A 15,660-nucleotide genomic window follows, 5' to 3' on the forward strand; every position below is an offset into this window, starting at 1 on the left:
GCCCACTTAAATTAGGCTTCGTCCTCGAATCCTACGACAACTCTACTCCGAAACTATCCCTGCAACGCACCGCCTAGCATTCACCGAACCAGGCTAAGCAAGACTCAACCATCAAAATCCGAAACGCAACTTGCCATTCTTGCTGCCCAGATGACACATGATTCAGCCTCAGAGCAACTCCCACAAGTTCTCTACCGCAAATCTCATAACCGCATTGAACTCGTTCTAGAGTCCTCGGGTTAGGAAAACTGCGATACACTGATGACACTTCCAAACATCCTTCCAGATGAATTTTCACCACATAAACAAATCTATCTGGAATTCCGAAATTCCATCCATGCATTCCTGCCGAGCCTCAGCAACCATCCAACCCGGATGTGATCCCATACCACTACCGTAATCTCACTGCTCAATGACCATAATTGGACCACTCCCATCATAACCCTGTGCTGCTACTTCCGTGAATTTACATTCCCTTATAGCATAACCGCTAACCACGCAACACACATGACCTGAACCTGCTCGTAAGGACTCTCGAGTCCATGCACCATCTCCACTAATCACCATCAATACTCGGGGCCAGACCTTCTAATGCTATCACATCACAACATACCCAACCCATTTCCTCGAACCGATCCAATAATACCTGCAGAGTCTTCAGCATGGCTGGTCTGCCTTACCAGGCCTTCAGCCAATCTGGGCCACTCTCAAACCTTCAGCCAATCTGGACCGCCCTTCAGGACCTTCAGTCTGGCTGGACCGTCCCTCGAGCCTTCGGCCTGACTGGTACGCCTACTGGCCTTCAGTGTATCTGGATCGCTCGACTAGCATCCATCATTCCGAGTTATCTCTCCGGGATATCCTCCCATGCATACTGTTCTAGCCCTCTAGGGGTTCCGAACCCTATATCCATCATATATACTCGATCCTATCCTGATCCCCGGCCCTCCACAATCAATGCCATAGGTCTGTATCCCGCCCCGCACGCCTGCTACTCACCCATACCAGCCTGCTCTCGGCTGACAGAAATACCGCTGAATCCCAAGCAGCTAAACAATCTCTCAAGCCTATCGACCATCCGGAGAATTTCCAATTCTCCCCCACTTAGGGCACTGACTATCAACCACCGGTCGCTATCACCGACTTCCCAAAATAACCTTGCACAAAACCCAACACTTACACACAGACTGATTCCCACTAGCTCTAGCAACCTTCGCAAAAATACATTCCTACACTGATCATCCCGCTCGAAAGAAACTCAATCTTAAACTATTCCCTCCTCAGACTGCAGATGCTATTCGACATTCCAACCAATGCCATTATTCCACTAATAACCCTCACAAATAATAACCAGCGAAAACCTGAAACACTAACCCATAACCATACCAAACCCTCAAGGAACAACGGATACCAAAACAAAAAACCCACACAACGCGACTAGCAGATAATAGTACTTTCACAATAATCACAAGATAACAAGATATCAAGAAAGGAGCATACCCGCAGCTGCATTCGACACTGCTTTGACCTCCTCTGCTGAAAGCTGAAAAGCACGACCCTGAGCCCTTAGGGGCTCCGCTCCACCCTGACCTCCACCTGTGATCCTCAAAGTGGCCAGTGCTGGAGCCTGCACCGATCCTGCAACAAGCTGTGGGTAGTTGACCCTCAGGTGCCCAACCTGATGACAATGATAACAAATCCTCAAATCCCGAACCGGCGCTGACTGCCGACAATCCCTCGCATAGTGCCCCTCCTTTCCGCACTTGCGGCATGTACCACCGGACCGATAAACTCCAGTGTGACCCCTCCCACACTTCCCACAAACATGGCTGCCCTGATCTCCCATCCTGGAATCAACGGTCTTAGACCGTTTCGTCGTCGGCTGCGACTGCACCGGAGCTTGCCTCAGCTCACGCAACTGCAACTCAATCTCTAACTCACGCCGCCTGGCGGCCTCCTGCAACTCCAACAAAGTCTCGCACCTCTGCGCGGACACAAACTATCTGATATCTCTCTTTAGCATACTCAGATATCGGGACATCTGAGCCTGCTCCGAAGCGAACTCAGGGCAAAACATCGCCCTCTCAGTAAATATACTGGTGATCTCTGTCACCGACTCTGAATCCTACTTCAGCTCAAGGAACTCCTGAGCCAACCTCTCCCTCTCAACCTGTGGAACATAACGAGTGTTGAACATCTCTCTGAAATGATCCCATGAAACCGCAACCCTCTGTGCATCCGAGTATGATCCTGTTTTCAATCGCCACCAATCCTTTTCCCCTAGCCTTAACAGGTTTAGAGCACACCTCACCCTCTGATCAGTAGGGCATGAACACGTGAAGAAACACCCCTCTACGTCCGATAACCATCTCATAGCAATGATCGGGTCCTGAACTCCATCAAAGGTGAGAGGCTTCGTATTATCGAAGTCCCGATACTAAAAACCTTTACTAGCTCCTCCCCCTGCCGCTGCTACAGCCGCTATAGCCGCTGCGACAACCGTCTCAGTGAGAGCTGCATAACGCTCATCAAAATACTCCACCATGGCGGTCTTGATCGACCCAAACAGTTCCGACAGCTCGGCTAGGAACAATGCAGCAACCTCATCATGCAGGATCTCACGAATCCTCGAATCTAACTCGTGCGTGCTCATCTGTCGGATAACCTCGGGCGGTACTGACCCGCCCAGAACTCCCTCTCCTGCTCCTGATCCTGACCCGGATCCACTCCCAGCATGCCTCGAAATCTCCATACTAAAAATAAACCACAAAATCTCAGACACTTCCCACTATACCGGGAACCAACTCTCAACCCAACCCTAGAGGTCATGGTTTCCCTGATACGCGTATGGGTCCTGTGCTTTCAGTAGTACGGGCCCATACTACCTTCCACACCTACCCATATTTGTATGAAGTACTACCACAACACCCTAGTGACAAATATACATAGCAACCGCTCGATCCTCACTCCTAGAGGAACACTGGAAATATCATACAGAGGGAAACCCTAGGCTAGCAGGCATCATAAAACAGGGAACATTATCATGAAATCTTGAAGATCCCTAGCCTAGTACTAGCATGTTCTTCTATCAAAGCTCGAAAACAATTATCATGTATGGTATGTTGGGGTTACATACTAGCTCCAGTTGATCGTACCACCGCGTCCTCTTTTTACTTAATTTGAAAACCATTTTGATTTCTCTTTTAAAACCCAACTTGATTTGACACTGGATTCACACGAACGCGCCTCCAATTCACTCAAACCAAAGCTCTGATACCAACTTGTAACGACCAAAAATTTCAACACAATTTAAACTTTTCAAAAATAACCCATTTTAATAATGTTATTACAAAAAGGTTTTCAATACATTTATTATAAAAGTATTCCCAGAACCATGTCATAAACATAAACACAAGGAGCGGTACGATCACGCCTTCGCCTTGCCACGGTCTCCTGAAGAACCTGAAAAACATTTAAACCACAACTGTAAGCCCGAAAGCTTAGTGAGATACCCCGAAAATACCAACCACATATACGCCCTTCCAGGCTACGACCTTCCAGTCCAAAACATATTGCCTTCCAGCCTATAACATAGTGCCTTCCGGCCAATAATATAAATAGCATACATAACATAACAGAACATAGAACAACCATGCATATCGGGTCTACTGTGTGACTGGTCCACCGTATCGGCCTTCAGTCCACCCTCCGTGTCTGGTCATGTCCTTCGAGTCTGCAGTGTGGTTGGTCCGCCCGCACCGGGCCTTCAACCCATCTGATCCATTCTCTGAGTCTACATTATAACTGGTCCGCCCGCATCGGGCCTTCAGTTGGCCTAGTCCACTCGCTGAGCCTCGGCACGTCTGGTCCGCCCTCGTGGGCCCTACAGCCTATCCGGACTGCTCGTTGGGCCTTCGGAACAACCGGTCCGCCCTGGGTATCTTGGCCTACAGCACAAAGCAGGACTAGCCTCAACCCAACTCCAGTCCAAACAACCATGTGCACATAACATACAATCATATAACAGTTCATAGTCAATAAGCCGATCAAGCAGATCACATAACATATCATTACCCTAATCAGGATACCGACCTGACCGATCACTAGCATATACCACCCCAGCTACCAGGATGCAGACATATCAAAGCAATAACATAACAAGTATATCCAAATCTCAATCCGATAAAGGGTCGGCCTTGGTGCCTTAGACCCTGTTGATATAGTGAGGATAACTCACCTCGCGAATGCCGATACTCTGAACTGAAGAAGCAGACTCTCGAATAACCAACTCACCGCAAATCCCGAACTAACCATCATAACAAAATAAACATTAGGTCAATCATACTTCCACTTATCGGGCCAAGACCAAAGTCCAAATCTCATACAAAGTCCAACATTGGCCCAATTTACCAAATTGGGCCCACTTCACCAAATGGGCCTAGAACCAATGTCCATAACAATAATTGGGCCCAAAATACTCTATCCATAAATTCCCAGACTTGGCGCAATAACCAACTGCCCACCAACGACCCAATCTCAAAAGCCCAAAATGAAGGTCCAATAGGAGAAGTACGCTAGGCGTACCCTCCTTGGTACGCTGGGCGTACTGCAATGTTCACAAAAGAAAACGGGGCACTAGCCTGCTACGCGGGGTGTACTCAGGGGTTACGCGGGGCGTAACTGTGAGATTCATTAAGTCCTTCTAATCTCTTAATGGCTTAAGCTCTTAAGCCCAAACTTCATATCCCTAGGCCAAATGTGATTAGAATCCACAAAGTCTCAAAATTTATCACTTGGGATGTCCATAAGCTCTTAATCCAAGGTCTTAATCCATTAAGACCTATATATCTCACACATGGAACAACTACAACCCTTGGGACCTCATTTTTCTCACTCAAGACCTCTCCAAAGGTCTGAAAGGACAGGTGATCTTGACCAATTCGATACATGCAACAAGGTGAGGACTTTTGGGACAAGAATGGTGTCAAAGCTTCAAAATACATAGATCTGCACAATATGAATGTCAAGCAAGAAGCTTTATATCTCAAACAAGCTCCAAAGGATGGCATCTCTTCAGATCTTCAAGCTCCAATCGTTCCACTTCTTCCTTCACAACTTCTCTTTTCTCCTTCAAGCCTTTCTTTTGCCAAAAATAAGCTTTCCAAGGTCAAACACATCCAATGATGGAGGGAATACGAGTTCTAGGGTTTTCTGAGGTTAAGGATGAGCATAAGGAGGCTAAGGGGTGAACCATCATGTTCCTTATATAGTGGCTGACCCTAAATTAGGGTTTGGAGTTTCTGAGAGTATGCTGGGCGTACCTCCCTGGTACGCAGGGCGTATTCACCCAGCCACCCGCAAACTTCTCGCCCCTTTACGCTGGGCGTACGTCCAGCTTACGCTGGGCGTACCCAGCCAGACTTCAAAAATACTTGCATGCATGCATGGGACCATTTCCCTCTTATTCCACAAAGAGCTATAACAATTATTAACTTCAAAACACCGCAATTCCTCTAATCTAAACCCGCTCCCAAATAACTTATCATTCATACGAGAGTGACGAGAAGCCCAATGCTTCTAACACATACACCAGCCCGAAACCTTCTCGGATGAAACTCATTTCTCGTAAAAGGACCAGAATTACCCTTCCTCTTAAATCTCAGGGGTGTTACAAGTGAAGTTGAAGTTGAAACAACTTCGTGACTCCAGATCTTAGACCAGGTGGCGATCGACGGTGGATATGGAAGTATTTTCATCAGATCTTGTCATATATGTGTTTCGTTTGGCGGTGACAGTGATAGACGAACGTGGTGGATATTTCCACTCGTCGTAGCTCATAAAAATTGGAAGAGGAAATGGTAGATTTGAAGACGAACGCCGTAGATCTGAATACGAAAAGCATAGATCTGAAGACAAAAGTCATAGATCTGAAGATGAAAATCGTAGATCTGAAAACTCAAGTCGTAGATATGAAGCTAAAAATTGTAGATCTGAACTAAAATTGTAGATCTGGAGTCAACCGGATCTTATGGATCTAATGGTGGTGATTCGTCGGTGGTCAAAAGCGGCTATGGTACGCCAACGGTAGGAGGTGGCGACAGTAGGGGGTGGTTACTCATGGCAACTAGTTACAATATTTATGTGTTCTTCAACTTTAAAATGAAAGAGAAGATAGAGTGTATGTAGTGTGTAAATATGATATAATAAAAATGGTTCTTAAGTGGTTCTTAATTTTTTGAAGTTCTCATTTGATCTTCTCTCACTCTCTCTCTCTCTCTCTCTCTATATATATATATATATATATATATATATATATATATATATATATATATATATATATATATATATAGAGAGAGAGAGAGAGAGAGAGTCAGGTTCATATATAAACCCTAACTAATGTGTGATTGTATGACCACATTTGAACCATTGATCTCCACAAGGGTATGATTGATATTTTTCTTTTTATCTTATCTGTATACCAAAATTAAAATAAAGATATATGGAAGCAACTATATCAGATGTTTCAAAAGCTAATATATTTTCCATCGTTTAAATAAGGTTCCAGTCGACATCTTTATTTGCTGCCTCTTTTTTCAATCATCTTTTGTGGTAGTATGTTTGAATTTATCGTATGCACCCGTTTCAAATTTCCTTTAAGAATATTTCTCATCGACGATAAAATCAACACCATAATATATGAGGGATTTTCTCGAATTATGTTTGGAATTAAATATATGCTTTTTCTGCTTACTTTTTCTTTTATATTTTTTACATTACATTAATTTAAACTAGTTTTATTTTCTCTTTATTGTATACTCATATGAAATTCTTAAAGAATGGCACATATAATCATTTATAAACCACCATGGGTTTTTAAAGATATAATGTTTAAATCGAAAATTCATTAACAATATTAATACCATTTTTTTTTTAAGATTTGTAATGAGGCACATATATTCTTAAAGAATGTTGAATTTTTTTTAACAGTGGGGTAGATGTTTATCCCTTTATTGTGATAGAAATGACTTTCAAATATTTATCCATTCTATAAGATTTTTCATAATTAACTTAAATATTTGTGCTTATCAATTTATATTGATACTAAATGTATTGTGTGTTCAATTGCTTTTGTCTATAACATAAAATTCTCATAGAATAAAAGAATTTGCTTTGTAGGTAGTTTTAGTTTGTACAAATCATTCATTTAGAATTAACATACAAATTAATAAGAATTGCATGGGACACAAGAAAGTAGAGTATGAGAAGTTGATAGTGGATATAGAGGAAACCATTATCTTATGATCCAAAGATGCATGAAACCACATTATGTTAATGTTGATGTTCAAAGAAATGCAGTTGAGGAAAGGAAGAGATTTTGTAAGATTTGCAATCAATTGACTGATCATGATATGAGGAATTGTCCATAAAGGAAGATATGATGTAACTGAATTTTAATTTCATTTGCAAGTCATTTTAGTTTTTCATGTTTATGAGAATTTGTTTTCATCAAATATTGGAATATGTTTGATTTCATTGAATAAAATGATTACAATTCTATATATTTCCATAAAATGTTAGAATATATTTACTTTCAATTCTTTTCTTATTAATAGATAGCCAATATTTCAATCAATAGTTTAATTCTAGAAGAATAGTTGTTTACTTTTTGGAAAATGTCCTTGTAAATGTAATAATATTTATTACTCAAAACCATACAATTATAAAATATTCTTAAATATTATCCATGTAAATGTAACATACTAGTATTAGACATTGTTCATGTAAATGTTACATCTTGTAAACGCACTAACAGTTGAAAAAAATTATTAGACTAATACCCAAAAACTTCACTTGTTTTTTCAACTATAACTTCAATAAATCATTGTTTTTTGTTCATACCATAAATTCAAAAGAGTAAAAGGTTCTATCAACTAAAGGCATACATAAGCTAAAACCAAAGACAAACATAAACTAAAATCAAACCAAACAAAATAAAAACCTAATGTTTTGAAAACCAAACCAACATTCAAAAGACTAAGGTGCTGTTTGTTTTTTCTAAGGTAAAATGTCTGCAGTCTGCGGACCACATCTGTAGACCTCTGCAGTAGAAGAGGTGGACCAAACGTCTGCAGTCTGAAAAAAGAAGACTGTTTGTTTTTTTAACATCTGTGGGCTATTAAAATAAACTGAAATCTAAATAAACTGACTTTTTAAAACTTCAAAGCGAATTTTTTATATATTTTTACGACTTTATTATAAATATATAACGAATCTAGATCAACTTTTATGTATTATTATATAAAAAATAAAAATAAAAATGGTATTAATTCATATACATATTTGATAAAAACCAACAACTTTGATTGCAAAGTTATAACTAAACATTATAATTAGTGATCAAAGAATTTGTACATAAATAGATGGAAATAAACTTCGATTTTTTCAAATAAATCTATTAAAAACGTACGATAAATATTTTCTCGAGAAATTGATGATACTGTATTAAATAAAGTTTTACAAAATTTTGGCAAAAAAATATAAGAATATATTTTGATTTTTTTTTTTCATATTTATATAAACAATTTCAACGACTATTATTATAATAAATTTTTATTTATAAATTTGTTAAAAATATCATGTTTGTATCGTCAAATGTTTTTTTTTAAGTTTTGTATTTTTTTTTTCATATTGTTTATCATTAATAAAGTTGGAAAAAATATAAATTAAAAAAAAAACTTAAAAAAAATAAGATATATATGTTTTTTTAAGCTAGAAGATGTCTGAAGATATTAGAAAACTCTGGTCCACATCTGCGCCAAGAAGAGGGCACGCAGACATTTTTAGGTCTGCAGTCTTCAAAAAAACAAACAGTCTGCGAAGACTAATGTCTGCGCGTGGTCTGCGCGACGCAGACAGAAGACGTCTCGCAGATCTGCAGATAAAAAACAAACACTACCTAACATTCTTCAGCGACTATACGCTTTTCAATCATTTTTCCCTTTCCTTTATTCATATCAAACTTAATTTCATACCCAATTCTCCAAGAATAAGGCTTCATTCTTACGGAATGAACTACATTTGACAAATTGCATTAGAATTTTTGAATATATATATATATATAAATAAAAGAAGAACTGATACTAAGCATATGATAAAATCATCAACATTCTTCACTAAAAAGAAGAAACAAACTTTTCTAAACCCTAACCTGTTAACACTCAAACTTGTTTTGAACTAAATTTCATAAAAAATTATCCTCCATTACATTTTCATTCCTACATAATGAACACTATTTGCGATACATCACTTGGATTCTTTAAGAATAATCTACAAAAGAGCCAGTGGTGGATCAACAAAATCATTGGCATTGTCATCAATCCGAAGTGGCACAGTTGTTGTTTGTAAACTCACCCACCACAACCACTACCCACCAGCCACCACCCGCTACAAAAAAAATATATATAATTATTTAAAAAAAAACTGCAATTTTTTTCAAAAACCTACAATTTTTTCTAAATATTGCAAGTTTTTTAAAGAAAGATACATTTAAAAAAAATTGTATTTGTTTAAAAAACTACATTTAAAAAAGAAAATGCAATTTTTTTCAAAAAAAAAAACTACATTTTTTTAAAAACCTAAATTTTTAGGTGCATATATGCATATTTTTTCAAATGCATATATTCATATTTCTTATAATATAATATTCGTAAGTAAATATTAAAAACTCTCATTTTTATAAAAGTAAATTTTTAGGTGCATATATGCATATTTTTTCAAATGCATATATGTATATTTCTTATACTATAATATTCGTAAGTAAATTATAAAAAATCTCATTCTTATTAATTAATCTATAAACATAATAGTACAAGTATTTTATTCGATACAAAATAAAATATAAAATATAAAAAATGCTACAAATTTCAAAACGTTTTCATGTCTTCGTATCAATATTTCCTTATTTTCTTCAATTTATCATTTTTCACCTCTTCAATATTCACCACAATTTCTTCCAAATCTACAAGAAAATTAAAAAAAATGATTGATGCAAAAACATTCACAAAAATACATATGTGATTTTCATGTGATTAATATATGAATCACATGCGATTCACATATGAATCACATGCGATTCACATATGACATCATATGTAAATCACATGCGATCCACATATGAATCTCATGTGATTTACATGTGAATCGAATGTGATTTACATGTGAATCGCATGTGATTTACATGTGAATCATATGTGATTTACGTGTGAATCACATGTGATTCATCTGTGAATTGCATGTGAATCACGTGCAAATGTGATTTACATGTGAATCATATGTGACTAAGTTGTGATTTACATGTGAATTAAAGGTTATTCATATGTGAATTACATGTGAATCGCGTGTAATTATGATTTACATGTGAATCACATGTGATTCATATGCGATTTACATGTGAATCACGTGCAATTGTGATTTAAGTGTGAATCACATGTGATTCATATGTGAATTACATATGAATGACGTGTAATTATGATTTAAATGTGAATCATATGTAATTCATATGTGACCAACTTGTGATTTACATGTGAATTACATCTTATTTATATGTGAATTACATGTGATTTTCATGTGAATTACATGTGAATAACATGTGATTCTACCAAAATATTTCAAATGACTCTCTTACCAACAAGTTGTATTTACATGCACGACCCAAGTAGAATAATCAAATGGATGCAACAAAGGAGATCTGTTGTCCCAGCTTTTAGAAAAATATGCAAGTCTGTAAAATGCATCATTCATTGCACATTCGTCTTGTAAAATGTAAGCCCGTAACATGTCTCCTTCATCATCAGTGAAGACAATCGCATAATGATTATTAACTTAATGTTAAGGGATATCAACTGGATTGTAATAACAATTATATATACATTAATCTGTTACACTATTTTTCCACATACATTGTATTTTTAAATTCTCGTTGAATAATATACGTGTAATCTGAAGATAGTGTCTCAGATGACGAAGGAACCAAGTTTGGAAAAACATCGAATAACTTTCACTGGTATCTAAGGTATGTATTACGCTTGAATCTAACTTAAGGTTAAAGGATAAAGTTTTGGCAAAATTTTTTACTGAGTAAGCAGGAAGTGCGATACGGTGGAAGAATTTGATGGTAAATTGATGGTAAACAAGGTTGAGATGCGTGATTACTTTATTCGAAAATTGTTGAAGATCATCCATGAGATTTTGGCTCTGAAAATGAAGTGTAAATCCGATAAGGAGGCTAATAAATAGGATAATAATGGACCAAATTCGATTGTGTGAACTAACCTAAAACGAATATAGATCTAGATCTGGTGAAACAAGTAGGTCGGTGAAAACGAGATCGGAGAAGAGACAGTAAGGAGGTGGTTTCCATCAACAAAGTTTCCTGCAAGATGCTTTTACGATTGATTCTAGCTGGCGATTCAAAGATTGCGGTTCTGGAAGCGGAGAGGCGGAGGTGGCTTCCGAATAGCGAACCAGTAGAGATGAAGCAAGGAAGCGATGCAAAGATCTGGATTCGACAGCGTTCCGGTGGTGTTTAGTAGTTTTCTAGAGAGAATGAAGAATTAGCTCGATGATTCCGACAAAATTAAGGTGATTGCGACAATGTTAGGGTGGTTCTAGTAGAGGTCCGTTGATGGTGACAGTGGTTCAGATTATCTTGAGAGATATGTGGAAAGAGAAAGATGTGAGAGATATGTAGAGAGAGAAAGAGGAGAGATGTATGTAAAGAGAAAGAGGAGAGAGGTATGTTGGAAGAGCAAGATATGAGAGACATGTACGCATAGAAAGTTTATCAATTGTTTTCAATTGTTCTCAATATAAGAAATTTTCTCATATATCTTTACTATCTTATAAAACAAATCTCACTATTTCTAAAAATAGATTGAATAAAATAATAATATTTTTTTAAGACATCAAAATCATTAAGCTAATTGTACAACTAATCACTAATAAAATAATATTAAAATTTAAACAAACTGCTATAAATCTTCTCTTCCAAGGTTTTGACCATATATTTTTTCATCTAAATAAACACTCAACACCCTATAATTTGGTCATTTTATGAATTTCTTTATTTTTAATATGACATGTTTCCTAAAACAAACTAATGATTGAATTGAAAATAATCATTCTTCATGGAAAAGAAATTAATTGTCGAAAAAAACTATTTGTCGTCCGCCGCTTTGCGCGGGTAAACGGCTAGTATATATATATATATATATATATATATATATATATATATATATATATATATATATATATATATATATATATATATATATATATATATAAGCTTAGGTACCCAAACACACTATAATTAGTTGTTTTGTGTGTTATATTCATTATAATGTTATTAAACTTCAACCTTAACTTGATTTACTTTGAAGATTTTCGAAATTTCACTATTGTTTTCCTCTTATATCATTTCTTTTTGCCGAACACCTATTAGGCTATATATATTAGAGTTGAAAATGAAAATTATGTAAGAGGAAGATAAATGTGAAATTTATAAAAACTTAGAAGTAAATCAAGTTAGAAGTTCAATTATAAAAATATTGGACAATTACAATGTACACGTATGATACAAAACAAAATAGTATGGTGAGTTTGGGTACCTAAACTTATATACCCTTAAGGGTATATTCACTTTTCCCATATATATATATATATATATATATATATATATATATATATATATATATATATATATATATATATATATATATATATATATATATATATATATATATATATATATCATTGAAAATATTAATAGGCTTAAAACTTGATTAATCAGCCCATAGCAAATTAAGCCATCACATCCATTACTAACGGTAACGGCTAGTTTCATAATGTCGCCGCCGGCTAACCACGCTGACAAGTGACAACCCTCTCCCCAACGGTCACATTTTGTAATGAACCGTTATTATGTGCTTAAATTCTTTCATCCTCTCTTCTCCCCAACCCAAATCTATCACCATTTTCACTGTAAATCATATTCCGGCAGCCCTAACACTTTTCCAGTGATCATCCAAAGAACTATCAAAATTGCAATGGAGACTCCATCTTCATCATCAAGAACAATCACAAGATCACAAGCGTTGGGTATGGCTCCAAACAACAGTAGTTTAAAAGAAAGTTTCTTGGTTTTTAACACATGATCTTAATGGTTAGCTTTTGATGTTTTTTCAGGGAAAAGTGAAGAATCTGAGATGATTGTTTTGAAATCAAGAACAGCTATGATTGATATAACAAATGATTCACCCATTGTCGGGCTTGCGATTGGTAGTTTGAAAACACCATCATCGACCTTTTCTAAAAAAAGAACCTTTATTCAAAACAGCGAATTGAAACAACCCAAAACTCCTGGGTCTGGTGAGGCTTTGTTGAGAGGTCAAGTGAAGACCCTTTTACAAAAAGTCGAAGAAGAAGCTGTGTTTTCAAAGATTTCATTCGAACCCAGAAATTTGATTCGTGAAGAAGAAGAAGAAGGTTTTGTGAATTCACCAATCTATCTTATTGCTCCCACACCTGCAAATACACCTCAAGTTTATGAATTCTGTGAGAATAACAACGGCCTTGTATCTCCCATTGTTGCGGAAAGCAATAGTTTTTCACAGGTTTTGATCCGATTCCTAAATGGAGTTTCTTAATTTTCTTTATTTTGAAATGGGGTTTTATTAATTTGTTGATTTCATTCGTGTAGATTCTTGGTCAACAAGAAGAAAATGATGAAACTTCGGAAACGAATTTTATATCAAAGTTGTTTATGGATTTCCCAGAAAAATTAGAGGATTATGATTCGTCTGTGGACAATGAAGATGATGCATCGGTTTGGTCAGTTCAAGTGAATGTGAGCACAAGTGATGAAGAATTGGAAGAAATTCATGAGGATGAACTTTGTGAGGTGTTGAGCAAGATTTGTGTGAATGATGGTGGTGTTAAGTTTAATGGAAAACACCAAAGATTTGTTTATGATAGTGATAGTGAGCTTTGAGGGGAAGAAGTTGTTTGAATTTGTGTTATGTTGAAAGCGGAAATATTGGGTTTCCCAAGTGATGGATATTATGTTGATTATAATTTGATGTTGTTCGTAATCAGTCTCATGTTCGACTTCCATAAAAATGCTAGAAAAAACTCAAACATAAGGGTGTAAGCGAGCCGAGCTACTCGTGAGCTACTAAGGATCGACTCGTTAAAAGCTCGAGAGATCGAATTAAACAAGTCTGAGGCAGGCTCAAACCTAAATATGAGGCTTGTTTATTAAACGAGCTCGAGCCAATCTTCAATATATAAAAGCTTGGCTTGAGCTCGTTTCATAAACGAGCTTCATTTTATTCATTTTAAGAAAGTGAATAATACATATTATTAAATTAAAGATAATTAAAAAATACCATCTAATTTCATTCTAAAGATATTTTAGTCAACTAACATAAATTTTAATTTTTTTTTTTGCATATTTTAAGGGATAATAGATTCTATTGATTTAAAAAATATGATTGTAGGAATGATAAATCTCCTAATTCGGAAATTATGTACGAATATATTTTCTGGCAAAATAAAAATCATGACATAATAAACTTTTGAGCAATGGATTAAATTCTTAAAGAATAATCATCTATTAAACATTATTCAAGAATACAACATTTTTTGAGCAATGGATTGAATAATTACACATTCTTCATTCTTGGAAATTTTGTCACATTCTATTAGAATACAATACTAAGTAAGTCATTCTTGAAGAATATTCATTCTATAATAATGCAATTGTCATTCTAGACATAATCAAATACTAACAGTAATAGCAACAAATACTAACAAATACTGATACAAAAACAAGTCGCTAATATCCTTTTCTTGCAGTTCTTCAAACTGTAATAGATTTCTTTTCCACAATTCCTTCCATCGATGTGTCAAAACTCATACCCAAAGGTGGTTTCTTATTCTCTTTGCAGCTACTTCTCAACGAATAGCTCATTATGGACCCTACTTCTTTCCTCTGCACCATTAGGGTTGTCATCTTCCTTCCACTCTCAAATTTCATGACTTCTGTTTTCTTTGCTGACTTTTCCTTTACCTCCTTGTTCATCAAGTTTAGTCGAGAAAACCTCAACCAGAGGTGGAGGTTTCTGATAGTCAAGAGGGTAATGAATCTCTCTCATTTTTCTTACTTCTCATTGATTTCCCAGCAAGCTAAACACACTACCTGTTACTGATTTTGTTCACCCCTCTTTCCTGTCAAACAAATAGCTTTAGACACCCCTACAGTTGCTTCTTCCTTTTTCGTGCGGGGTTGTCAAACGGGTCAGAAAAGAAGAAACAAGGAGGAGTTACTGGAGCAACCCCTCGCCTCCACCGCTATTGACAATAGCCACCACTGATCACCACATCGATGCTTGCTTCTGTTCATCTTTCCTTTCTAATCAGATGAAGATGAAGACTAAGGATCGAAGATCCTTTTCCTCCATTTATAGTTGTTTGACAGTCAGCCTCTTGTTTTCCTCTTTGTAATTGATTGATAATCAACCAGACTGACAAGCTACAACCTTTAAGCTTTCAAGGCGTCACAACAACGAGCTCAATTAGATTTGCCAATGCCAATCAAGGTGG

The 15,660-nt window shown here is 36.4% G+C and overlaps 1 protein-coding gene across 1 annotated transcript; it reads left to right on the forward strand.

The window, feature by feature from the left end:
* The first annotated feature begins 12,923 nt into the window (after nt 1-12,923).
* On the forward strand, nt 12,924-14,150 carry LOC145033776 (uncharacterized). Its single transcript, XM_078982316.1, has 3 exons — nt 12,924-13,155; nt 13,243-13,670; nt 13,757-14,150. Exons 1-3 carry the CDS (start codon nt 12,966-12,968, stop codon nt 14,045-14,047), a joined length of 909 nt encoding a protein of 302 aa, XP_078838442.1. The 5' UTR covers nt 12,924-12,965; the 3' UTR covers nt 14,048-14,150.
* The last annotated feature ends 1,510 nt before the right edge of the window (nt 14,151-15,660 follow it).

The sequence above is a fragment of the Lactuca saligna genome, chromosome 3, assembly GCF_052625555.1.
Source record: "Lactuca saligna cultivar CGN05327 chromosome 3, ASM5262555v1, whole genome shotgun sequence".
Lineage (NCBI taxonomy): Eukaryota > Viridiplantae > Streptophyta > Magnoliopsida > Asterales > Asteraceae > Lactuca > Lactuca saligna.

Bases quoted from the DNA above. Each gene is read 5' to 3' on its own strand.
- LOC145033776 (XM_078982316.1), top strand. From the start codon at position 12,966: ATGAACCGTTATTATGTGCTTAAATTCTTTCATCCTCTCTTCTCCCCA. The intron at 13,156-13,242 runs GTATGGCTCCAA...ATGTTTTTTCAG, and splicing joins CACAAGATCACAAGCGTTGG to GGAAAAGTGAAGAATCTGAG. The intron at 13,671-13,756 runs GTTTTGATCCGA...TCATTCGTGTAG, and splicing joins AAAGCAATAGTTTTTCACAG to ATTCTTGGTCAACAAGAAGA.